Here is a 26,824-nt window from a genome sequence, read left to right on the forward strand (position 1 = left end):
GTTACCCCCGCGACCCGATTCCGGATAAGCGGTTGAAGATGGATGGATGGAAGGATGGATGGAGACTTAAGTTCAATAATATTGTTTTGTATTTGTCACATTCCTAAGATAAAAAAATGGATTATAGTAAATGTACCCCCATTGATTCTGCATTAGGAATGCGACAAAAAACAAAACAATATTATTGGACTCAAGTCTCAAAAAGGTTGCTGAGCCCTGGTTTAGAGGGAAAAGGCTCTTTCACTGACTTAGGAGCTTTCTTTACTGTACGTTTCTAACTTACCTGCGTGAAGTTGGCACCCCATATGATGAAAACATATATAAAAATGGTATCATTATTTAGTGCCGAATTTGTGCTGAATTGTGCCATAAATTTTATAATTTGTGCTGGTATCATTTTTGAGATAATCAAGTTATAGTTTTGCTGAGCCTTGCACCCCCAATTTTTTGGCTCCAAATCGGGAAAAAAGGGTCTCATTCTTTAGTGCTGGATGTGCTCTAATTTGTGCCGTTGAAATAATCAATTGTGTTTTTATATATATTTATATATATACATATTTATATGGTTATGAATTAGCAGATTTAGCAGCATTACAGTGGTATGGCCAGCAGAGGGCGATAGAGATAATGGTAGAACATAGGAGCAGAACAGTGGTGTTTTGTAGAATAACTAAACAGTGATACGAGCACAAATTATAAAATGTATGGCACAATTCAGCACAAATTCAGCACTAAAGAATTACACCATTTTTATATATGTTTTCATCATATGTGGTGCCAACTTCACAGAGCTTTCTAACTTGTGTTGATGTTGTGTATATTATAGTAGCCTACACCAGTAAGACTCCCTAATCGGGAGATAAGCGACCGTTGGTCGCTTATCTCCACAAATAGGCCAAAAGTTTGTTTTACCAATTATCAAGACATACGGGCAGTTGACAGTTTGCCATGGTTACTCATTGAAGTTGAATCTCCATATATGGAGATAACCTACGCATCACACTAAGTCTGACCTCACCAGCCCATATTTGGGCATGAGCAACTTATGTCTCCATATATGGAGATATGATGACATCACACAGTCCTCAGCCGATGATGTGGCGTGATGTCATACAATACACAAACGAGCCCTACAGTATAAAGGGGCAATTCTTGCCAGGAAAGAAGCATTTCTTCGACTCAGACCTTATCGCCAGGGTTGGCTTATAGCAGCTGTCGGTAGGACCATATATGGATTCTGTTAGTGTGGATCTCCTAACAGGGCATCATCTGGGATACAATCCCTTTTATGCCCATATATGGAGATCCCTAACAGAATCCCTTTCATGCCCATATATGGAGATCCCTAACAGAATCCCTTTTATGCCCATATATGGAGATCCCTAACAGCATCCCTTTTATGCCCATATATGGAGATCAATAACAGCTAACAGAATCCCTTTTATGCCCATATATGGAGATCCCTAACAGAATCCCTTTTATGCCCATATATGGAGATCCCTAACAGAATCCCTTTTAATTATCAAGACATACGGGCAGTTGACAGTTTGCCATGGTTACTCATTGAAGTTGAATCTCCATATATGGAGATAACCTACGCATCACACTAAGTCTGACCTCACCAGCCCATATTTGGGCATGAGCAACTTATGTCTCCATATATGGAGATATGATGACATCACACAGTCCTCAGCCGATGATGTGGCGTGATGTCATACAATACACAAACGAGCCCTACAGTATAAAGGGGCAATTCTTGCCAGGAAAGAAGCATTTCTTCGACTCAGACCTTATCGCCAGGGTTGGCTTATAGCAGCTGTCGGTAGGACCATATATGGATTCTGTTAGTGTGGATCTCCTAACAGGGCATCATCTGGGATACAATCCCTTTTATGCCCATATATGGAGATCCCTAACAGAATCCCTTTTATGCCCATATATGGAGATCCCTAACAGAATCCCTTTTATGCCCATATATGGAGATCCCTAACAGCATCCCTTTTATGCCCATATATGGAGATCACTAACAGCTAACAGAATCCCTTTTATGCCCATATATGGAGATCCCTAACAGAATCCCCTTTATGCCCATATATGGAGATCCCTAACAGAATCCCTTTTATGCCCATATATGGAGATCCCTAACAGAATCCCTTTTATGCCCATATATGGAGATCCCTAACAGAATCCCTTTTATGCCCAGTTGGTTGCTAGGGTAAAAAAACATGGTTGCTATGGTAAACAGTTGGTTGCTAGGGTAAACAGTTGGTTGCTAGGGTAAAACCATGGTTGCTAAGGTGGTTGCTAACGTACACTAACAGACCAGCAACAACAGACTGTTGCCACAGCAACGTACACAAAGGTTTGTGTACACATGTGGTGTGATGTCATACTGAAGATATATGATATCACACCGTACACAAACAAAGGTGTGACGTGTGACGTGTGACGTGTGACGGACGGACGGCCGGTGGAGGTTTTCATAGTAAACTGCTCCCTGACGGTCGCAATTATATGATTGTATGTCGTTTATGGGTCGATGAATTGAATACACAGGACCACAAAGCCTATTGTTATGTGAACGAAGACCACAATGGAAACCAGTAAGACTCCCTAATCAGGAGATAAGCGACCGTTGGTCGCTTATCTCCACAAATATCACAGCCTCCACCTCTCACGTCATACGGGCAGCCATAGTTACACCTGGAATGTTGAATCTCCATATATGGAGATAACCTACCCATCACACAAAGTCTGACCTCACCAGCCCATACCTGGGCATGGACGACTTATATCTCCATATACGGAGATGGCCATATATGGAGATACGATGACATCACAGAGTCCACAGCTGATGATGTGGCGTGATGTCATACAATACACAAACAAGCCCTATATAAAGGGGCAATTCTCACCAGGGAAGAGAGCATTCCCCACTAGCTGAGTATCTTAAGATGGTTGGATGTGATAAGCCACAAATAGGCCAAAAGTTTGTTTTACCAATTATCAAGACATACGGGCAGTTGACAGTTTGCCATTGTTACTCATTGAAGTTGAATCTCCATCTGAATCCCTTTTATGCCCATATATGGAGATCCCTGCTCTGAGTATCTGACATCACTAATCCCTTTTATGCCCATATATGGAGATCCCTGCTCTGAGTATCTGACATCACTAATCCCTTTTATGCCCATATACAGTATGGAGATCCCTAACAGAATCCATTTTATGCCCATATATGGAGATACCTGCTCTGAGTATCTGACATCACTGTGATGTCACCTGTTTATGCCTAAATATGGAGATCCCTGCTCTGAGTATCTGACATCACTGTGATCTCACCTGTGATGTCACAGTGACACATCACCTCAGTATCTGTGATGTCACAGTGACACATCACCTCAGTATCAGGCGTTACACGTATACATTGAGCAGGGCAAAGGTGTGACGTGTGTGACGGACGGACGGACGGCCGGTGGAGGTTTTCATACTAAACTGCGACCTTACGGTCGCAACTAGAAAGATGCATTTTGGAAATTCAATGTTGAGGTCAGAGATGTGCATGATGAACCTCCTCAACCTGGCCGCTAGGTAGCGCTCTGATACCAGGGGGCGGTCCCACTGGTGACGTCATCCAGCGAGCAGGAAGCGGCAAGCGGTGCGGAAGTGGAGAAGGTGACGTCATCCAGGAGGAAGGAAGGAGTGTTTATTGTAGGCAGAGCATCAGCTAACAGGCTAACAGACTCTGCTAACTCTCTATGGAACAGTAAATAAACAAAAACAACAACACAACACTCAGGTACAGTAGAGAAGCGTGTGTTTCATAACGTGTGTGTGTTGTGTTGTGCTGTGTTGTGTTGTCACCCAGTGTGTAGTTGTTGTGACTAGCATGCTACCGTTAGCCTGTTAGCAAGGCGTCAGCTGCTGTTATACACACACCAGTGACCTGGAGATTCCTGTTGACCAGGGTTGCCAGGTCTGTTTATTGTAAGCGACTTTGGTGCTTGTTTTGTTTTTATTTAAAAGTTGCTTTTAAATAACTGGTTATAGTGGGCTGTGTGTTTTCTGTGAGGGTTTAGAAACAAGTTGTTAATATAAAATGTAGCAGCTTATTTGAGCTTCCTTCTTAAACATTGTAAAATTAAACCAAATGGACCCATTTGGTTTCATTTTACACACTTCAATTAGTGTTAAATATCTGCATTACTTAATCTACAAGAAGTCTACTCAATTTAAATTGAGTGTAGAAGAATTGTTATTTTGATCAATGGTATGTCTCCTAATGGTACCAATATCAATACAGCATGGAATTGTGGACAAAATCTGATCCAAGGACAACAAAATAAAATATCCCAGGTTTTGGGTCTGAGAGGTTAAATGTCATGAAATGGTGGTTATGTGGCTCAAATGCTGAATAAATACATATTTAATTGCCCCCATATAAGATTGATGTTGTAAATTGTTTCAAAAAGTTATTCCAAGATTTGTTTTGAAAATAGCATTTTCTTTAATATAATTCTAGATACAGTGCACATGCAGTGAATTATTCCAAACCTTGTTAAAACTTTGAATTTTTATGGCATACAGCTCATGAATATCAAAAGTCCATATTTCAAAATATTACAATATTACAGGAGACCACTCAAAACAAGGATTTATAATAGAAATGTCAACCTTCTGAAGTCAGAGTTGCTTGAAGTCCAGTGGGAAGTTTCCTCAGTCAGTTACTGTATGCTTTGTGGTGCTAGGGCAGGGGTGGGCAACTTTGATGATGGCGAGGGCCACTACATTTCCAACTTCACTCCAGAGGGCCACATTGCATATTGCTACGTCCTACTTTGTCACTTTCTAGTATCTCATACAAAAGAAGCAAAAATAGCCGATCTACAAGCTCAAAACATTTTGAGCTTGTAGATCGGCTATTTTTGCTTCTTTTGAATTGGAATCCTGAATACTTTTTTGTTATTTTTGAATTAGAATCCTGAAATGTCAAATTTTGATTTAATTTCAAACGCATTTAGTTATATGCTCATGTTAACTTTATGAACCTAAATACAAATACCTACATTGGACATAAAATAAATACATTTTAATACTACAATACTAGTCATTAAGCTACGAATATAGAGAGAATTAAAGCAGGTCATGTTTGGAATTGTAACAGCTGAAATCAAAAATCAGTATTCCGGTATTAACCTGCGGGCCGCATTAAGTGAAGGTGGGGGCTGCATGTGGCCCCCGGGCCGCCTGTTGCCCATGTATGTGCTAGGGCATCTGCAATGCTTTTTTACACAATATTCTAATCGTTTTAGATTGATTTGTACTGTTTTCAAACGGCCAGTGAACATAGGTTTAAAGTGCCCATGTAGCCTATATTTGTCACTTCTGTCGGGCTTGTTGTTTTCATAGAGCTGGTTGTTTATTTCTCACAATACCTGGCAACACTGGCTGCAGTAACAGAATTCAATGGGTTGCTGGTTTCAGTGTAACGCGGTGCTGCCAGTCAGTCTCAGAGCCTCTATGAGGAGGAGAGGTCAGCTGACTCACTCTGAGACATCTCAACAATGATGACCACTGTTTGACCGGCAGCTCACTGCTTCTCAACCACTGGTCCGGGGACCCCCAGTGGTCCTTGAGGGGGTTCCATAGTGGTCCCCAGCTATAGGATGGAGAGTTGGTAACCAAATGGACCCTTAAATTCGGGTCCATTTGGTTTCATTTTACACTCTCAGAGTTAAATTATTATTATTGTTAATTATCTGCATTACTAAATTTTACAAATACAATAAGTCAACACAATTATAGAATGTAGATTTATTTTGATTTTGATCAACATTGCTTGTTATCTCTCCTATCCCACATCAACACAGCATGATATTGTGGACAGAATCTTTAGCCAACGATAACAAACTATAAGTTCTGGGTCTGAGAGGTTAAATGTCATGAAATGGTGGTTCATCTGTGGCTCAAATGCCCAATAAATAAATAATGGACCTTGATGTGAAAAAGATTGGAAACCACTGCTACAGCCAATAGAATCACAGCATCCCTGGATAACCTCGCATGCTAAACACCATTAATGAGCTCATTAATTAGCCTGTTTGTTGTTGTTGTGAGTAGAGAAAGATGTCTGATGGAATATAACAACCTTAAACACTATTTATATGTGTTCTAATGGAATACGACCACCTTAAGAGCTACTGATCATTACTGTCATTTGTTTCAAAGGTTTATCCCAAGCTAACCTCTCCTATGTGTACAACTATTTCTGACAATACGCATTTCTTATTTGTAAGATAGATTTCTCTCATAAGTAGCAATGTAACACAGCTCTGTTTACACCTCTATCTTTGTCTCCATCTAAGTGTACATATCTCTGCTGTCGGGCAGAAACCTCCTAACTCCAAAATGTTTTTCTGTAAAATGAGCTCAAGTGGAGTTAGGAGGTTTTGACCGAAGGGCTTTTTACTACTTTTCATTGGTTCAATATTATTTTATGTTCAATAGCACATATTTATTAAAAAAATGAGAGGGCCAATCGGGTGGAGTTAGCTGGTTTGGCAGAAAGTGTGGAGTTAGGAGGTTTTGACTGAAGGGCTTTTTACTACTTTCCATTGGTTCAATATTATTTTAACCAACACTCAGATGTAAAGGGTGTTCAATAGCACTGATTTATGCCAAAAAAATCAAAAACCTCAAAAATGGAGTTGAGAGGTTTTGGCCGGATATTTGTTTTGATTCACTTTAGCTTTGGCAATGTAAACGTATGTTCTTTTTTTTTTTGAATTGAATTGAATTGAAGCTCATTTGAATTGAAAATATTAGGGGTTGCTATGAATTGAGTACAATGGACCCCGATGTAAACAAGCCTTAGTGCTTTCTAGGGTTTAACCCATTCAGGCCGGGTACACATTTTAGTGTATGGGAGGGGCTTACAGTACATGTACAGTATGTTGCAACATATTTGTTTTTGTAGGCTAAATTCTGATTTAGGCCTAACTATAGGTTAGATGGGTTAAATCCTATTAGCAGACCTTGTATCTGAACTGTACTGTCCTGTGAGTGGCAAATCGAGTGGCAAATTGATAGGCTGTATCTGTTTGGCTGTATGGGCTGTCAAGGCCACTCAGTAGGCGTTGGATAACTTCCTGGATGATGATGTCACGTACATACCCTCTATAATGCAGTGTTTCTCAAACTTTTTTTCTGCATGGGCACACTTTTCATATCCCAAGAATCCATGGGCACACCAACATAATACAGGGTGTAAATATTGTCACTGTCGGGAAGAAATCTTGTATCTCCAAGTTTCAAATGTGTACGTTTCTTTGCAAAGTAAAGCCCTGCTTCATCATACAAGGCTGTCGCACAACAGTAGTGAAAACAGCAGATCTACAAGCACACGGTGCGAGGCGTTGTGTGCTTGTAGATCTGCTGTTTTCACTAGTTTAAATAATGTATTAAATGATAATTACAATACTGGCTTTCAAGCAGTTTCAAGGGGTACACTTGACCCTTCTCAGGGGCACACCAAAGGTCCCCAGGCACAGTGGTTGAGAAACACTGCTATAAGGGACACGTCATTTAGTGTCCAAATAAGAGACCTTTCCTTTTTCAAGCAACGGATGGCAACCCTATAGAAACACCTGGCTCATTAACCATGTGGTTAACGAGCTCTTAACTTTATTTTACCGATAATGTAGTTTACCTCTGTGCTCTCACTGATCAGCACTGACTGTTGCTTACTAAACTTTAACATTATGATCAGACATTGTTGTTTACTGAACTTGTTTTGTTTTGTTTACTTCATCAGGGCCAAGATGACAGCTGCACCGTACAACTACTCTTACATCTTTAAATATATAATTATTGGTGAGTTATCGTTCTACACACACACACACACACACACACACACACACACACACACACACACACTACATCTTTAAATATATCATTATTGGTGAGTTATCATTCTGCACGCACGCACACACACACACGCACGCACGCACGCTGGAATTAAAAGTCAACCATGATAACAGACAGTTTTTACATAATATCAAACAGTCACAGACTGCTGTTTCGGTCTCGCATGTCAAAGTACACGCCCATTCCTTACAGAAGCCTGATTTACAAGCCTACAAAGTGCACGGCTGCTACACGCTGTAGTCTTGGAGATCTGCTATGTTCTGCGCACGACACAGTCATACGACTAGTTATAAACCAGGCATGAGATGCAAGAGTTTAAGTGTTTAGACAGATGAACAGATCCATGGATGAACAGGAATGAAACAAGTGAACTCATATTATCCTCCACATGTGAGCAGATTGTTGACAAAATGTTACACAACGTCCGTCATTTTGAAGTAGTTTGTTTGGATTTCACCAAAGTGAACTACAGACTCACTCCCTAGCTTCCATTAGAACTACAGACTCACCCCCTAGCTTCCATTAGAACTACAGACTCACTCCCTACTAGCTTCCATTAGAACTACAGACTCACTCCCTAGCTTCCATTAGAACTACAGACTCACCCCCTAGCTTCCATTAGAACTACAGACTCACTCCCTAGCTTCCATTAGAACTACAGACTCACTCCCTAGCTTCCTTTAGAACTACAGACTCACTCCCTAGCTTCCTTTAGAACTACAGACTCACCCCTAGCTTCCATTAGAACTACAGACTCACTCCCTAGCATCCATTAGAACTACAGACTCACTCCCTAGCTTCCTTTAGAACTACAGACTCACTCCCTAGCTACCGCCGTGGACTGAAGACTCACCTCTTCAGACTCCACCTAAACCCATAGCACTACTGTAACACTCATTGACCATACATGAAGCTAGTTAGCATTTTTTAGGTTTTAGAAACGTTTTTTTTTTTTTTTTTTACTGATTAGGTGCGTATGTCTACCTATGTTATTGTTTTTTCTAGATTGATATTCCTAAGCATTTGTTATATTGTTGTTAATGTACTGACATATTATCTTGATTATTACACACAGTCATACGACTAGTTATAAACCAGGCATGAGATGCAAGAGTTTAAGTGTTTAGACAGATGAACAGATCCATGGATGAACAGGAATGAAACAAGTGAACTCATATTATCCTCCACATGTGAGCAGATTGTTGACAAAATGTTACACAACGTCCGTCATTTTGAAGTAGTTTGTTTGGATTTCACCAAAGTGAACTACAGACTCACTCCCTAGCTTCCATTAGAACTACAGACTCACCCCCTAGCTTCCATTAGAACTACAGACTCACTCCCTACTAGCTTCCATTAGAACTACAGACTCACTCCCTAGCTTCCATTAGAACTACAGACTCACCCCCTAGCTTCCATTAGAACTACAGACTCACCCCCTAGCTTCCATTAGAACTACAGACTCACTCCCTAGCTTCCATTAGAACTACAGACTCACTCCCTAGCTTCCTTTAGAACTACAGACTCACTCCCTAGCTTCCATTAGAACTACAGACTCACTCCCTAGCATCCATTAGAACTACAGACTCACTCCCTAGCTTCCATTAGAACTACAGACTCACTCCCTAGCTTCCTTTAGAACTACAGACTCACTCCCTAGCTTCCTTTAGAACTACAGACTCACCCCTAGCTTCCATTAGAACTACAGACTCACTCCCTAGCATCCATTAGAACTACAGACTCACTCCCTAGCTTCCTTTAGAACTACAGACTCACTCCCTAGCTACCGCCGTGGACTGAAGACTCACCTCTTCAGACTCCACCTAAACCCATAGCACTACTGTAACACTCATTGACCATACATGAAGCTAGTTAGCATTTTTTAGGTTTTAGAAACGTTTTTTTTTTTTTTTTTTTTTTTACTGATTAGGTGTGTAGTCTACCTATGTTATTGTTTTTTCTAGATTGATATTCCTAAGCATTTGTTATATTGTTGTTAATGTACATTATCTTGATTATTATAGTGATGTGTATTACCTGCTTATTGTAAGTCGCTTTGGATTAAAAGTGTCTGCTAAATGCCTAAACTGTAAAGTGACACAGTAGCACTGCAGATGGACAGAAACAATGCCGTCGGTCGGTGCGACAAGACTTCAGAATGAGAAACACAACAAATGTTTTCCAAATCCTGGTTTAAAAGTTGCCCATGGACCGCACAGTAGGTCTGACAGTATGCAAATCTAAATGTCAATACAATATCCAAGGTGCTCCAGCCCAGCAATGCTCTACCAAAACAAATGATCAGCTATGAAGAGAGAGTGCAGTTTCACCTTTTATAATGGAACACGGTCTCTGAGTACAGCAGAGAGACACATTAATCTGCTGGACTCAAACTGTCTGTGAAGAATGCTGTGGAAAGAGTTGCACAATGATCCACTTGTCTTTCAGTTAACTATCATCTCTCTCCAGCTCTAGCCTTGTGGAGTGTATTTACATTTAGATGTTAGTCAATATATTTGATCAAACAAACAAAACTATTTACAAACAAACTATGTTGTAAATCAAGCATGGCGGTTTTACAAGGTTAAATGGACATTGTTATATAGTTTAACTCAGTGATTTATTTTTAATTTCACATTCGGCCAAGTATCAACATTTGATATGATTATTATTTCTGGGACTGCATCTAGTGTAACTCTTCTGAGAGTCTACACAACATAATCACACAATGGACCATTATAGGTCCATGAGGTTATTTGTACACTCTCAGAGTTACAGAGCTGTAAGTGTCCACTTGGTTCCATTTCTACACTCTCACTGTTACAGACCCAGTGTCAATTCTGGTTTTGACATCTTTATTGATAACAAAATCATTCAAAAACCATTATCAAAAGGATCAAAGCAAAAAATGAATCCAGCGTCTGATTTCCATTGCAGTCCTTTCATTTGTATGTGGAAATTATGTTGTGTTGCATGATGCGATTGCATTTGAGTCCACGCACGCACCCAGAGGTGTCCTAGTGTAGCCTGGCGTTGCTCATACTATTTCCTCACTGCGTATCGGATATTAGTCTGACTCTGGACTCGCGGGCAGAATTTTCATTTCCAAGGGGTGGGTTAAAAAATGGCTCTGGACATGATTGGTTAGACCAGATGGATTCACAATTGAGCGGGGCCAGACCACCAGGCATAACCATGCCACATAAAGAAAAGTACAAGAATGTCTTGTACAAAGGACATAAATAATGCCAGTGCAGTCAGATAATTAGGAAAACAGACAGTTACAGCGTGCATGTAGGGCAGAACATTGTTACATACAATACTGTTGGCATACATGTCAAACACAGCAGACAACAATCATGGGTAAAGGAGACAACCTCTCCTCCAAATGGAGCGACTTCCTATAACAGCTGATACAGAGCAGTACCTTGCTGACTGTTTGGCCCTCCTTTTGGAGAGGCCAGCCATTTGAAAGCCCCTCACAACCACAACCAACTTGTGTCCTAGGCCAAGGATACTCAAATAGCGGGACCTGTGGTCCACATTACAAAAATGGCAAGGGGCGGGACCAGTAGAATCTTTGCATGAGATGGTAAAATGAAAGCGAAAGCATTCATCCATTGTGGGTTAAAGTGCTGGTTCTCTGCATCAACTTTTCAGCGCTTGCTGAGGCTCATCTTTCCTGCAGCTCTGAATGAGAGCACACAGTTTCACTTTCATGGGTGATTATTCATGTAATGTCGTTAGGCTAAAGTTAAGACCACCAGTAAGACTCCCTAATCGGGAGATAAGCTACCGTTGGTCGCTTATCTCCACAAATAGGCCAAAAGTTTGTTTTACCAATTATTACACTCTATGTGAACATTTACATCAACAAATCCCAAGTACTGGTTTTTAGGGGTGCTGAGTGTGGCGCAGCAGCGTGTCATGCATTTTCTGCAGGGCCTTGTCAATGGCTTTGTGTTCTTGCTGCTTTTTGTTGTTGTTGATCCTCTGGAAGCAGCTGTCGGTAGGACCATATATGGATTCTGTTAGTGTGGATCTCCTAACAGGGCATCATCTGGGATACAATCCCTTTTATGCCCATATATGGAGATCCCTAACATAATCCCTTTCATGCCCATATATGGAGCTCCCTAACAGAATCCCTTTTATGCCCATATATGGAGATCCCTAACAGCATCCCTTTTATGCCCATATATGGAGATCACTAACAGCTAACAGAATCCCTTTTATGCCCATATATGGAGATCCCTAACAGAATCCCTTTTATGCCCATATATGGAGATCCCTAACAGAATCCCTTTTATGCCCATATATGGAGATCCCTAACAGAATCCCTTTTATGCCCATATATGGAGATCCCTAACAGAATCCCTTTTATGCCCAGTTGGTTGCTAGGGTAAAAAAACATGGTTGCTAGGGTAAAAAAACATGGTTGCTATGGTAAACAGTTGGTTGCTAGGGTAAAACCATGGTTGCTAAGGTGGTTGCTAACGTACACTAACAGACCAGCAACAACAGACTGTTGCCACAGCAACGTACACAAAGGTTTGTGTACACATGTGGTGTGATGTCATACTGAAGATATATGACATCACACCGTACACAAACAAAGGTGTGACGTGTGACGGACGGACGGACGGACGGACGGACGGACGGACGGACGGCCGGTGGAGGTTTTCATAGTAAACTGCTCCCTGACGGTCGCAATAATGTAATTCTGCCTAAGAAAACAGTTATATTTTTCTTGATTGATTGATTGATTGATTGGTGGGCCAGTCAAAATTGTGCCATGGGCCGGAACTGGCCCACGGGCCGGAGTTTGAGTATCACTGCTCTAGGCTACCAAAGATTAAAACTAAAAGTTTACATCTGTAGGCTAACTATCAGATGGTCTGATCTAGATGATGGTATTTCAGCACTAAATACAGTGTTATTTACAATCTCTGTCTCTGTCTCTGTCTCTGTCTCTCTCTCTCTCTGTCTCTCTCTCTCTCTCTCTCTCTCTGTTTCTTTCTGTGTGTGTGTGTGTGTGTGTGTGTGTGTGTGTGTGTGTGTGTGTGTGTGTGTGTGTGTGTGTGTGTGTGTGTGTGTGTGTGTGTGTGTGTGTGTGTGTGCGCGCGCGTGTGCACGTGCGTGCATGCTTCTCTAGGTGACATGGGAGTAGGTAAATCATGTCTACTGCATCAGTTCACAGAGAAGAAATGTAAGTTTTACTCTTATTATTATTCTTATCATCATCATTATGTTTGTAGAAATCAGTAAGAGCCTACCCCACTTTTAGAGACAGATTTATTTTGGTTTGGTTTGGTCCGGAGAGTCACAACATCTTGGTAGCACAGAACAGCCGAATTAATGATGGTATTCTCCACTCCGTCCATCTCCATGTAAATGGATTTAAAAGTCTTTTCGTCTGGGATTCTTTTCCCAGATACGTTTTTTTGGTCAAAACAGGCTTTTCTCTACAGATTCTAACTAAAGAACAGATGATCACAGATGTAATGTTATTTTTATGGTGTAAAGAAGGGAAACAAGTCTTTTCAACGTCACCTCTTTTTTTTTTTTTAGATTTGTTTTTGGGCTTTTAAGCCTTTATTGGATAGTACAGTAGACTGACAGGAAACAGGGGGAGAGATGGGGAGAGACATGCGGCAAAGGTCGTCCGGATCGGGAATCGAACCGGCGACGCCGCCAGGCATCAATGCCTATATGGTATGCGCTTAGACCAGTAGGCCACCGGGCGCCCCATCAACGTCACCTCTTTTGTATAATTGTGTGTTGGAAAGAAATCATCTGTGGATCCTCTTGTGTGTGTGTGTGTGTGTGTGTGCGTGTGTGTGTGTGTGTGCGCGTGATCAGTCATGGCAGACTGTCCTCACACCATCGGGGTGGAGTTCGGGACGAGGATCATGGAGGTCGGAGGTCAGAAGGTCAAGCTCCAGATCTGGGACACGGCGGGTCAGGAGAGGTTCAGAGCCGTGACCCGCAGTTACTACCGAGGAGCAGCGGGGGCGCTGATGGTCTATGATATCACTAGGTAATTAACTAACAGTTACTACTGATGGTCTATGATATCACTAGGTAATTAACTAACAGTTACTACTGATGGTCTATGATATCACTAGGTAATTAACTAACAGTTACTACTGATGGTCTATGATATCACTAGGTAATTAACTAACAGTTACTACTGATGGTCTATGATATCACTAGGTAATTAACTAACAGTTACTACTGATGGTCTATGATATCACTAGGTAATTAACTAACTGTTACTACTGATGGTCTATGATATCACTAGGTAATTAACTAACTGTTACTACTGATGGTCTATGATATCACTAGGTAATTAACTAACTGTTACTACTGATGGTCTATGATATCACTAGGTAATTAACTAACTGTTACTACTGATGGTCTATGATATCACTAGGTAATTAACTAACTGTTACTACTGATGGTCTATGATATCACTAGGTAATTAACTAACTGTTACTACTGATGGTCTATGATATCACTAGGTAATTAACTAACAGTTACTACTGATGGTCTATGATATCACTAGGTAATTAACTAACTGTTACTACTGATGGTCTACGATATCACTAGGTAATTAACTAACAGTTACTACTGATGGTCTACGATATCACTAGGTAATTAACTAACAGTTACTACTGATGGTCTACGATTTACACACTGCATTTAAAATGCACCATTTCCTAGGGCATTCACAAATAGTGATTTTTAGTATTCGAATTATTCTAAGTATTCGAATAGTCGAGTATTCGACAGGACTGGCCAAACTGTCAAATATTAAGTAAGCAAGAGGAGAACATTGTGAAAATAGCCGATCTACATGCTCACAATGTAATACCTACAATTCCAAGTGCTTGTCAGGGTGGGGGTCCCCAGTTCAAATATGTTTATTTTGGGGGTCACGGCCTAAGAAGTTTTGAGAACCCCTGGTATAGAGCATTAACAAATTCATCCACCAGGGGCATTGACAACTCATTCTTATGACTTCCTATCTAGTCAAGCTTTATAAACTATATATATTTTTTAAGAGAAAACAATAAAATAAAATAAGCGAATATTCGACTTCAGTGAACCACGTCGAATAGTGACTTTGATATTCGAATGTTCGAATATTCGAATATTTGGTGAATGCCCTGCCATTTACACACATTCACTACAGGCTATATAAAATGCACCATTTACACACTGTCACTACAGGCTATATAAAATGCACCATTTACAGGTAACTGATGGTACTTTTGAGTACACACACAGGACCAGGGGCCAGTTGCACCACCAGAACGTAAGTTCTGTCTAAGTTAAGGAGTAAAGTCCTTACTAGAGGCTTAGTAACTACTAGTTAGTTTGTAACTTAGTGAGTTAAAGTTGTACCATGTAACTTTTTTTATAAAACAAATCTTAAAATTGTCCTAACTGTTAAATCGCTAAAGTTTTAGAACACCCACTCCGTTATTTTCAGCTTCTGAAGCCTTCTCTTTATATGTTTTCTATGATCCTGGCCGTGGACCGGATTTCGCGCCAAAATGACGTAATCTGCATCATCTGTATACGTTGTGTATACGTTGCCCAATCACATGGCCGATCATGCACACATGGTACACTACCGGCCAATCAGAGCGCATCTTGAAGTGGGGTCGCCATATTTGTAGTCGCCCGTGTGTCTCTTTACTCAAAAGGTAATCTCGCCTACCAGGCAGGGTGAAGTAGTCCGTTTCTCCGGAATGCCTGAACGCACAGGAACCAGGGACCCCTCTAAAGATAGCTCTCGGCGTTGTGGAGGCAGACGCGGGGGTGTGAAGGTACGAAAAACGGGCGAAAGACGCGAACGCGACCGCGGTTTGCTATAGGGCTACTGACCACTAGTTGAGCATCTTACACAGTATAGCTTTAACGGGTGTTGCACTACGACTACATAACGTAACTAGTAATGCGTAAACTGTTCTTAACTCATTTGCTGCCAAAAACGAGGAACCCGAGAATTTCGCGATGTACCACCCTGCCACGCCCAAGGAACCCGAGAATTTTTGAAAAAAAATATATATATTTCAAAAAAAAAAAAATTTCAAAAAAAATTTTTTGACCCCAAAACATTTAGTAGGCATGATAGCGATCGCGAAATTGCATGTTTAACCCCCATAGCAACCCCATCTTTCAAACATGGCAGCCATCTTTGTTTACATTTTAGGAAAACATAATGGCTGCTATCTCATGAATGCCTGAACGGATTTCCATTCGGATTTTTTTGTTTGAAAGCTGTGAGCAATGTGGACACACGTGGTGCATTATCTAGGCATGGGTGTGCATGATCCGTGCACTATGAATTACATGGAAGTCTATGGAGACAGTTTGGCATAATTAGAGTACGAAGGTATTGTTAAATGGCAGCAGATGAGTTAAAATAATGTGTAGTCGCATAAAATGACGTCATAGCTCCCGAATCCAATGAAAATTAACTGTTTCTAGTACAGAAGTAAAGTTTGTATCGTCTTTTGTCAACAGAGAGCTCTGTCTCTCCACTGGCATGTACACAAGTCATTGATACGCGCATGGCGAGCGCATCCCTGCACACGGATTGTATCACAAATTATATTGGCCTCTCATACATTTTGCCCGGTTGAGAAGTAACGTTGAGGGCAACGCATATTCTCGGGGGAAGAGCACCGTTCAAGTCGCGGCTAACATGCAGTGGTTGAAAAAGTACTCAAATGAATTACTCAAATAAAAGTATCAATCCTGCAATATAGAACTACTCTGTTAATAGCAGACGCATTGTGAGCTTGTAGATCGGCTATTTTCAAATGGCTGAAATGTATATAGGGCTTAATGTATGTTTTAAACAGATGGGTCGTTTCATTGTTGAATTCAATTAAATAGCCGATATAATGCTGTCTGCCACATTAGTAGTTCTAGGTGTAGTTGCTCTGCTCCCATAGAGATAGGTTACTTCTAAGGACTTAGTGCTGCCCAAAGGCAGGTGTAACTATTTAGTAGTTACTTAGAGATACGTTAGAGTGGTGCAACAGCTGAAATTGTAGTAATTCGTAAGTCTTGACTTTTTTACGTTCCAACTAGGCTAAGTTTGAACTTAGTGTGAGGTGGTGCAACCCAACCCAGGTGCGCTTGATTCGGGTTAGGCACCCGGGAGCAGGTACATAATTTGGCGCCTGGACAGTAGCTTAGATTGTTCTGCCGAACACAGATACAGTATTTCACATGTTGTTTATTTCCTGATGATAAGTGTGATATGTAATGATATGTAATGATGTGTGTGTGTGTGTGTGTGTGTGTGTGTGTGTGTGTGCGTGTGCGTGTGCGTGCGTGCGTGCGTGCGTGTGTAGGAGGAGTACATACAATCATCTCAGCAGCTGGTTGACAGATGCCAGGAACCTGACCAACCCTAACACAGTGAGTACACGCACGCACTCACACACACACTAGAGCTGGGATCGGCCCCATTTTTAGAACTATCGAACTATTTACATTAATCCAACCATTATGGTTTACATGTTGTTATGGAGGAAAAGGATAGAATCCACCGTGGACAGGTTCAGCACTGTTCTTCTCTCTTCGATGACTCTTCCAGCTGTATTAAAGTTGCGTTCGCTGCTGCTGCTTGCTGGAATAGACAGAATGCCCCTGGCAAGTATTCCTAGTTTAGGGTAGTTGTGATGGTGTTCTCGCCACGAGCCCAAAACGTCCTTCTCGTTGCTCATCTTGTGATTCTGTGAGGAATACAGTTCGACTTCATCGAACAGGTTATCCAAAGGCACGTTCTCCCAGTCCTCAAAGTCCAAGTCCTGTGTAGCTCTCTTGGCAGCAGGCGCTCCATCATCACCTGTTGCTGCATCCTCTGGCTCGGTGGCAGTGTTGTTATTGATGTCGCTCAGCTGTTTCTGAACCTCAAGAAGAAAAAAGAGTGAAAAGGGAAAAATGGGGGTTATAAAACGGCACCGTGAATTAGCAACAAGTCAATTACAATAAAACTTAAAGCCTAAAGATAATATAAAAGTTTTTGGTATTTGGCCAAAGGAACATGGCTATTTTGTGATGAGTCTTTATGTCAATTTTCCGTCCGATCCATTCGAGGTGACGCTCTCGGATGATTGCCTGGTATGGAGCGTCTGTTGTTCTCTGCCTGCAGTGGCGCTTCAGCTTCTCGAACCAGCGAAAGACAAGGTTAAGCGTTGGGTACTTTTCTCCCTCAAATTCACGCTGGGCATCATAGAATTCTTTCAGAAAGTCGACTAAGAAGCCAAGCCCGTCTGGGGATATGGCATCGATGCGGTCAGCTTCTCCACGTCCATCCAGCTTTTCACGCAGCTCTTGGTAAACATCTTGGACAGATTTTAAAGTGAGGTAGACCGTACTGAATCTCGTATCCCCCATTTGATTGACAGTTTTTGACAGCAAAGGTGCTATCCCTGACTTCTTGATACTTCACCAATGACTTGGCAGCTTGCAGAGTGGATTCAACTTCAGGTGCTACCAGTGCCAGCTGTGAGTGATCAGTTCGAAATCCTTTGTAATGAAGTGGCAAGTTTTTGACATATAGCTGGATTTGTGGTAGTCCTCTGTCCACATATCAGTGGTCATCCCAACTGTATTCACTTCACTAACAACGTGATTTAGCGTACCAATCAACTCCTTGCGTTTCTCTGTGGCCAGCCGTTGACAATTATTAGACACAATTGTGCGGTCCGGCAGTACGTCCTTTGCCAAGACATGTCCATATGTACCACCGATGTGAATTAACTCTTGTGCCAACTCCACGAAACCATCTCCTGCAATTGAAACGGCCGTATGTCTTTGCAACAGTATGCAACGCATTTTTCGGTGAGCTTTCCTTTGCTTTGCTGTGTAATATTCTTGGAGGTGGTAGTTGCATAACCACCAATGGTAGTCTGCAAACTGCCCGCTGTAGCCGGATTTCTGCACCCTTTATCCATATGGCGATTCAAGGATGAATTACCAGTCTTTTTGCTGTCGTAGTGCATCAGGTCCCCGCAGCGTTTGCACTTCACATAACCCACGGCTTCGCCTGTGTCTGCATTGACAGAAATGCGTCCACACCGTTGATTTCCCTTTTACGTTTACCAGAAAGACAAGGAAATAGCACACAGAGACGATAGTTGTATCGTTTTACACTTTATTTTCTATAAATCAAAATTATGTCCGACCCGAATCGACGTCCAACAATGAATTATGAAAACCCGAGCCTGTCGGGTTTGTCGGGCCCCACGGGTTTTTGGTCGGGTATCCCAGCTCTAACACACTACGAAAGTAGTAAAAAGTGCTTGGGACAAAACCTCCTAACTCTACACTTTCTGCCAAACCAGCTAACTCCACACGATTGGCCCTCTCTTTTTTTATATATATAAATATGTGCTATTGAACACCCTTTACATCTGTGTGTTGGTTAAAATAATGTTGCTTTTAATGCCTGCATGCTACATGTGGTCCAGGGTTCTGATGCATACAGAGGAGAGAGGAGAACCACTGCTTTATAGACTGGTACAGCTGAGGCGCTGCTGTATGGGATGCTGCCACGGGAGGGGAATGGTCCACGTTTTCTAGTCTGGTTGTTGAAGTTTGGGATTAGTTTGAGAGCAGGACAGCCAGGATTACTGCTCTTTGCTGCTGGTTGATGGTGGCAACTTCTATTTTCTGGGGATGCAGTCTCTTCCCACAAGATGGCGATGTTTCACTACATGTACTTTTACCTCATGTCAGCATCAGTACCAATAAGAATAAACAACAGTGGTGTCATCATCGATGACAACAACAAGCAGCATGGCTGAACTCAATTTACTGTTAAACCGTTAAACATACAGATGTGTCATTTCCAATCTTCACACGTACTGCCATTGGCAAAACACTAGATTTCCAGGGGATTTGCAGAACATTGAGCTTGTAGATCAGCTATTTTTGCTATTTTTATGACCTAAGTATAAATCTAGCTATGAAGGTGGGTTGTGCTTTTCAATGGGAATGGAGTGGTTTCTTGCCATTTGCGAGTTTCTGCAAAAATACGCTCCATTCTCCATAAACATTATAAAGGAAAAAACAGGTAAAGAAACCTGTGGAAAAATTGCATTTGCATGACATTTTCAGGAAAAGAAAAGAAAGTTGATGATGATTCTCACTGTCGATGTGTCTGTCTGCAGGTGATCATCCTGATCGGTAACAAAGCGGACCTGGAGGCTCAGAGAGACGTGACTTATGAAGAGGCCAAACAGTTTGCAGAGGAGAACGGTGAGACGTATGTGCGTGCGTGCGTGCGTGCGTGCGTGCGTGCGTGCGTGCGTGTGTGTGTTCTGGTTTCCAGGCTCCTCACTGTATTCATCATGGCAATGAGCAAATAGCTGAAACCTTGTCCCACATCTTAAACGGGGGCCATGTATACAGGGGACTCTACATAAGTAGGCAAGACAGAATTGTTGATTTGATATCAGAAGATGTCTCTTCCATCTTAAGGTCCTCCGTTATGCTATAAGCATTCTACTGTGAAGCCGAGCATGTTTAGCCTGTGTAACGATGATTCTGTGTTCTCTAACATTTCAGCTAACACCCCTGATGTCATTGTTGTTAATGAAACCCACAGGGAGGTGTTCATTCTCAAGGTCGGCTGTACCTTTGATTACAGCTTAGAGGAAGCCTTCTTAACCAAAGTGTTGAGATGTCATCATCTAGAGCAGACCATCTCACAGCTAGGCTACAGATGTAAACTTTTAGTTTTTATCTTTGGGAGCCTAGGGCACAAGTTGGTTGTGAGGGGCCTTCAAATGGCCGTCCTCTCCAAAAGGATGGTCAAACAGTCAGCAAGGTTCTGCTCTGTATCAGCTGTTATAGGAAGTCGCTCAATTTAGAGGAGGTGTCGTTTCATATATCCATGATTGTTGTCTGCTGTGTATGACAAGTATGCCAACTACTGTATGTAACAATGTTCTGAAATGTTTAGGCTCTTTGTAACTGACTGTAATTTCATATTGTCTGATGGCACTGTCCCTTGTACAAGCCATCCATGTACTTCTGTTTATGTGGACAAAAATACAATCTAAAATCTACGGTGTGATTGCGTGCGTATATGTACATGTGCAAATAGTATGTCTTTATTCTAATGAGGATTCTGTTCTTGTCCTTTAGGTCTATTGTTCCTAGAAGCTAGTGCCAAAACGTAAGTGTACACACACACACACACACACACACACACACACACACACACACACACACACACACACACACACACACACACACACACACACAGAACACAGTTTCAGAATCTTCATTCACCCAGAAGTGAAATAGTAAATATGAAAGCAATGTGTGAATCATTAGTGAGTGTTAAGTTAGTCTTACTGAGCCTTGAGACTCACAGGACAGGAGTCTCCTGTTTCTGTAGCGTGAGGCAGCTTGATGGGACGCTAGGTCAAAGGGTTCTCAAAGTAGGGCCGTAACATGTACAGTCTTGTTTACATTCACATGTGCGACATGGCAGAGAGTGAGAGGAGACAGAAAGGTTGCTCTTTACTAAGGCCGTGGAAGTATTATGTTGGGATCTATTGATGAAAAGAAGGAGGAGGACATGAACGTCAATGTAAATGATCCATGGTGACGTCCAGAACAGCTCCACAACACTCCGCTAGGCTGAACTCTGCATTTCATGTTCACCAAACATCCTCACAGGCAGGTTTTGATTGTCGTTAACGGAAACATAATTTATCAAGTTACTTTACTCAGAAGGAAAGGCTTTTTTGTGTGAATGCCAGATTAGGAATGCTGGTCAAGTGGTTAAACGTTGAGTGTAAAATTAGTTTTAAATCTGTCCTAATAATGGAAGCTCTCGTTTTACTTGTGACATAAACTGTATCTTAGGGAATGTACATGTTAACGTAGCGTAACATGACACAATTCAAAAGTTAGTTTGTCTGTTGTGATCTGGACTGGAGATGTTTGGATCAAATCAACCCTTCATAAGATCCTCCCCTTGCATTACAGGATCTCTTGTTTCTTCTGTCCAGTCCAAACCTAAAGTAATGAAGATGAAATATTAAACAATCCCATATTTAAAGCATTGTAATCCTCTGTTCTGGTATAAGAGAAAACACTTTAACTGCTTGAGTCTTTCAACGACAGCATCGCTTCACAATGTGTTATGTTGTAATAACTTTCATAATTTGGTAGTACAAATGGAAAAGCTAGTGGATCGTTATCCTGGGGTTTTTAAGCGAGGGTTCTATCAGCATCCCTGTGTTAGCTGATCTGAGTGAACTGGTGGGGTTGGATCCAGGTGCCATACCTTTGGTGGCTTTAGAGGGAGCGGAGAAGGGGGGAGACATGTTAACATTTAGGCTGGTTGAAGACCAGTCGTGCCGCAGCATTTTGGATCATTTGGAGAGGTTTAAGTGCACATGCGAGGAGACCAGTTAGGAGAGAGTTACAATAGTGGAGGCTTGATATGACAGATGTCTGGATGAGGAGCTGGGCTGACTCCTGGGTGAGGGAGGGTCTGATTCTACGGATGTTATTGAGTGTGAACCTACAGGACGGGTGACTGATGCAATGTGTGCCTTGAATGATAGCTGGCTGTCCAGGACCACACCAAGGTTTCTAGCAGTTGGAACCAAAGTCACCAATGCATTATCTATGGAAATAGTGAGATCTTGCATGGGGCAAGAAAGACTTAGCTGGGAAGAAGAGAAGCTCTGTCTTGTCTGGGTTCAGCTTGAGGTGGTGGGCTGACATCCACTGTGAGCATAGGCGGCGGGTGAGCCAAATGTTTGGTGAGGCTATATGTTCGGGGACTGGTTATTTATTTTTTATAACAGCAAGGTTTTTGTTTCAAAAACAAAAGGGAGGACATTTATTAACCTCTTAAGCCCCAGGGGAGTCCGGGGGAAAAATCTGCCTAAAATCTATGCCCAAATTCTGAACAGATGTGGAAACAAAACTACAATGATGGTGGCTACTCTTGGCCACCAAATGTAAGCTAACCCCTGAAAATTCACAAATGCAGTGTAAAACATCACATTTCTCTTACCAAATTGTCCTGCTGTGATCATTTATCTAGGAGAAGACCTCATTGAAAACATATACGGTAGTGTATAGAGAAACTGTTCACCATGGTGTCGTCATCAATTGATAGGCAAAATGTTACACATTCTACAGATGTTTTAGTGAGAGTAGTGCAGTAATATTAGTAATGTAAAAGTATAGGGTGAAAAATGATAAAAACGAGTAACAATAAGGTGTAATAATACTGTAATATGAGTAATGAAGTACAATGGCTGCTGATTATTATGCTGTAGGCCCACTGTAACAATAATCAACAATGAAATTGTAGTTTGATTTGATTTGTATTGACATTAATTGACAGCTTTTCGGAGGTCAACACCTTTTGGGGCAATGGGGTTCAAGAGGTTAAGACCAGACAATGTGTGGGTTGTTATGAAATAATAGGCCTATTGCTGTGTAATTTAGCGTTGTCGGCTTGTCCCTGTAGCAAGTTTCCAGTTCCACATCTGTAAAATAGCCGATACAAGTACAAGCTCATGCGCGTCACAGGTGTGACACGTTGTGAGCTTGTAGATCAGCTACTTTTGGCATGCAACACTGCGTACGACGAAGTCAGGCTAAAGGTGATGTGTGTGTGGACGGACGGACGGACGGACGGACGGTCGGACGGACGGATGGACGGTCGGACGGACGGACGGACGGACGGACGGACGAGGCTTGCACAGTGCAATGCACACAACAGCAAACAGCGTCACAATATAAACATCCAATGGAAGGGAGAGTATCACAGTGCCAACAAGCTAACAAGCTCCCTGCAGCGGAACGCCACGTTAAATCAAACCATCAACAATAACACATTTACCTCAGCTTTTGGCACATTTTCCGTCCTTAAAGTTGTCTCCGTCCGTGCCTGCTGCATTAGCGTGAGCACACACACAGTGCCACACACACCAGGACTTGTGCACTGCGCGCATCATTAGAGAGAGTGCATGATTCTTGACGCATAATCTCATATACCGGTATATATTAATATAATTTGTAAAATACCCAGCATAGCATTTGGGAAGCATAGCCTTCCCTAGCCTTCATTACCTGCCGCCTATGACTGTGAGATGTTGGTCTTTTGTTGTTGGTCTATGATCTTTTGAATGCCTGAACGGATTTACAAGCAGATTTTGTTTGAAAGTTGTGAATGGCGTGTACACGTGTGGCGCATCATCTGTGCATTATCCATGCATGACCCGTGCACATCGTGCACATTAAACACATTAAAATGTAATTCGGGCAATTGAAACCTTTGAAGATTTTAATACTTGGCAACAAAAAGGTTAATAAACTACCTCTCTCTCTCCCTCCCTCCCTCTCTCTCTCTGTCTCTCTGTCTCTCTCTCAGAGGAGAGAACGTGGAGGACTCCTTCCTAGAAGCAGCTCAGAGGATCTATCAGAACATCCAGGATGGCAGTCTGGACCTCAACGCTGCAGAGTCCGGGGTTCAACATAAACCCTCAGCCCCCCAGGGGGCCGCGCGCCTCAACACAGACACACAAACACCCAGAGACAGCTGCAGCTGTTAGGACATGCACACACGCGCACACACGCACACTCGCGCACACACACACACACGCACACACACTCGCGCACACACACACACACACACACACACACACACACACACACACACACTCGGTGGTACTTGCCAATCAGGCATGTACAGTTCAAGGTCATGTCCACTTACGTACAGTCCACTTATATTTGGGCAAGCGCCGCCCTCCCTCCCTCCCTGCATTCCCATTGGCTGAATGCAAGACTTTTCCAACAACCGCGACGGAGGTGCGCCGGCTCAAGCGACCTTGACCCACGCGAGACACCACAGAGCGGGCTAGAGCGAGCGAGTCGCCGTGTCGAGCATTGCAAAGGTCGCTTGAGCCGACTCAGCACCGTTAGGAGTTGTAAACCGGGGGGGGGGGGGGGGGGACAGAATAGTAAATAATGTTTGGGGGAGAACTGTCACTCAAAGTGCCTCTGGCCAATCACAGCGCATCTTTCCCAGGACTTGCCTCGACGTCGCTATCATCCACTGTCATGCTCACCTGAAAGGTAAATCCTCCATTACAAAATGATCTGTAAAATGTGCTCTTGTAGAACTAATTAATGTTAAATCCAACGGATAACTGCAGAGTGGCGACTCACTTAGATAAACCAGAATAAATTAAACTGCTTGTTGTAAAAAGGTAACATTGTTATTCATAAATAGACAGTAATATTTAAAGGACAACTTTGTTTTTTTATGACAAAGGTTCATATTTTAGATTGTAATTAGAGCAAAGAAAAGATGAGTGTTAAAATGTTTTCATTTACTGCTTTCTATTGTTTTAGCCATGTCAAAATTATCGCATTAACGGCGGTAATTAGATATTTTAGCGCAATTAATCCAAAAGCAGAATGTTTCTATTGTTTTAGCCATGTTAAAGATTTAGATTTCAGTGGTTGGAGACACACACACACCTTCCCTCTGCAGTCTGCAGTGCTCTGTGTCTCATTTCTCTCCAAAAGCTCTTGAATATGATTGAAAATGGTTTAGGATTACTGTGATTATGGTAAGCTTACGTTTCATATCACACTCACCATACCTGTAACTTTCACTGGACCCCCAAAATATTTGTTTTAAACCCCCTGCGGGCCGCAAATGGGGAACGCTGATTTACAGTAACACTACTAGCTTCCATAAGTCACTTCTGTCCATGAAAGATTGTGGTGCATCTTATGAATGGGCTTATTGTGTCTAAAAAGACATATTTAGCCACTTAAACACATGCTCCCACCCACTGAATTTAAAATCATTAAAACCTCTAAAATTATAGAAAGCAGTAAATGAACATATTTTAACTCACCTTTTTTAAATGAAGACAGAATGCACTGCCTGTCTGGCAACCTGAGACAAACCTCACTTGGACGCTCCAACCTTTTATTTACTTGACGCAGGCAGTCAGACACCGTCAGGGTTGACCTCTGTTAAATTCATTCCATTGGTACCTGTTGGTCGTGACCTTACAGTATGACCTTATGACCTTCAGTCAGCTCTAGAATAGGACACAAATATTGATCCTGATTTGACCTCCCGACCCCCAAGCTATTGTTAAAGTAAAGGTTGATTAATGACCAGTAGAAGCAGAGAGAGATCTACAAGCCCAGTGAGGATGTCACATGACCAATCAATAACCCTGAAACAGAAAATGACTTCATGGGGGCGGGGCCATGGTTCGTTATTATTAATCTGGGTTTGGCACCATAAGTGTTAATTTACGAGGCCAACATCAGGCCAGCGCGACGGTTATGTTAAGCCCACGTTGGCCTTCAGAATATCTCCGCTAGGGTTCTTAATAACTGCAGTAGTTCTGTTTAGAGATCAGATCGTTGCTTCAGTAGATCTATAGCTCAGCAGGAATACCCGGGAAACATCAGGTCCATATTTTCTATAAGAGTTCTGGTCGTGGCAGAGCTAGCGTCATGCATGTCAAGAAGCCTCGTTTTCTGATGACTCACCGGAGCATGTGAAACTACAGCAGACATCTATGTCTCCTCTTACTGTAAATACTGTACATTTTGTGGCAGAGGTCAGATCGGAATTAATTCTGAATGAAAACAGAGGCTCATGGAAGCAGACTTCTTGATTACAGCATTTAAAATCTGATTCTGACTTTTCTGAATCAGAATCAATAAATGATCTCTCTGCTCCTAACTAACCCCACCATGTCAACCAGTCAGCATGTAACACTCTGTTACCTTAGCGATTATAAAACAAACACTAGACCAAACATTCCATGAATTATTCTCGTCTCTCCTCCTA

General features: G+C 42.0%; 1 protein-coding gene across 1 annotated transcript; it reads left to right on the forward strand.

The window, feature by feature from the left end:
- Nucleotides 1-3,679: 3,679 nt before the first annotated feature.
- Nucleotides 3,680-24,886, forward strand: LOC308295857 (ras-related protein Rab-14-like). The gene is made up of 8 exons (XM_080738925.1): nucleotides 3,680-3,799; nucleotides 7,814-7,872; nucleotides 13,082-13,135; nucleotides 13,789-13,966; nucleotides 17,304-17,370; nucleotides 20,130-20,217; nucleotides 21,109-21,139; nucleotides 24,371-24,886. Exons 2-8 carry the CDS (start codon nucleotides 7,821-7,823, stop codon nucleotides 24,549-24,551), a joined length of 651 nt encoding a protein of 216 aa, XP_080595051.1. The 5' UTR covers nucleotides 3,680-3,799; nucleotides 7,814-7,820; the 3' UTR covers nucleotides 24,552-24,886.
- The last annotated feature ends 1,938 nt before the right edge of the window (nucleotides 24,887-26,824 follow it).

Source organism: Nannobrachium achirus (genome assembly GCF_963921795.1).
Source record: "Nannobrachium achirus genome assembly, chromosome: 12".
In the NCBI taxonomy this organism is placed as follows: Eukaryota; Metazoa; Chordata; class Actinopteri; order Myctophiformes; family Myctophidae; genus Nannobrachium; species Nannobrachium achirus.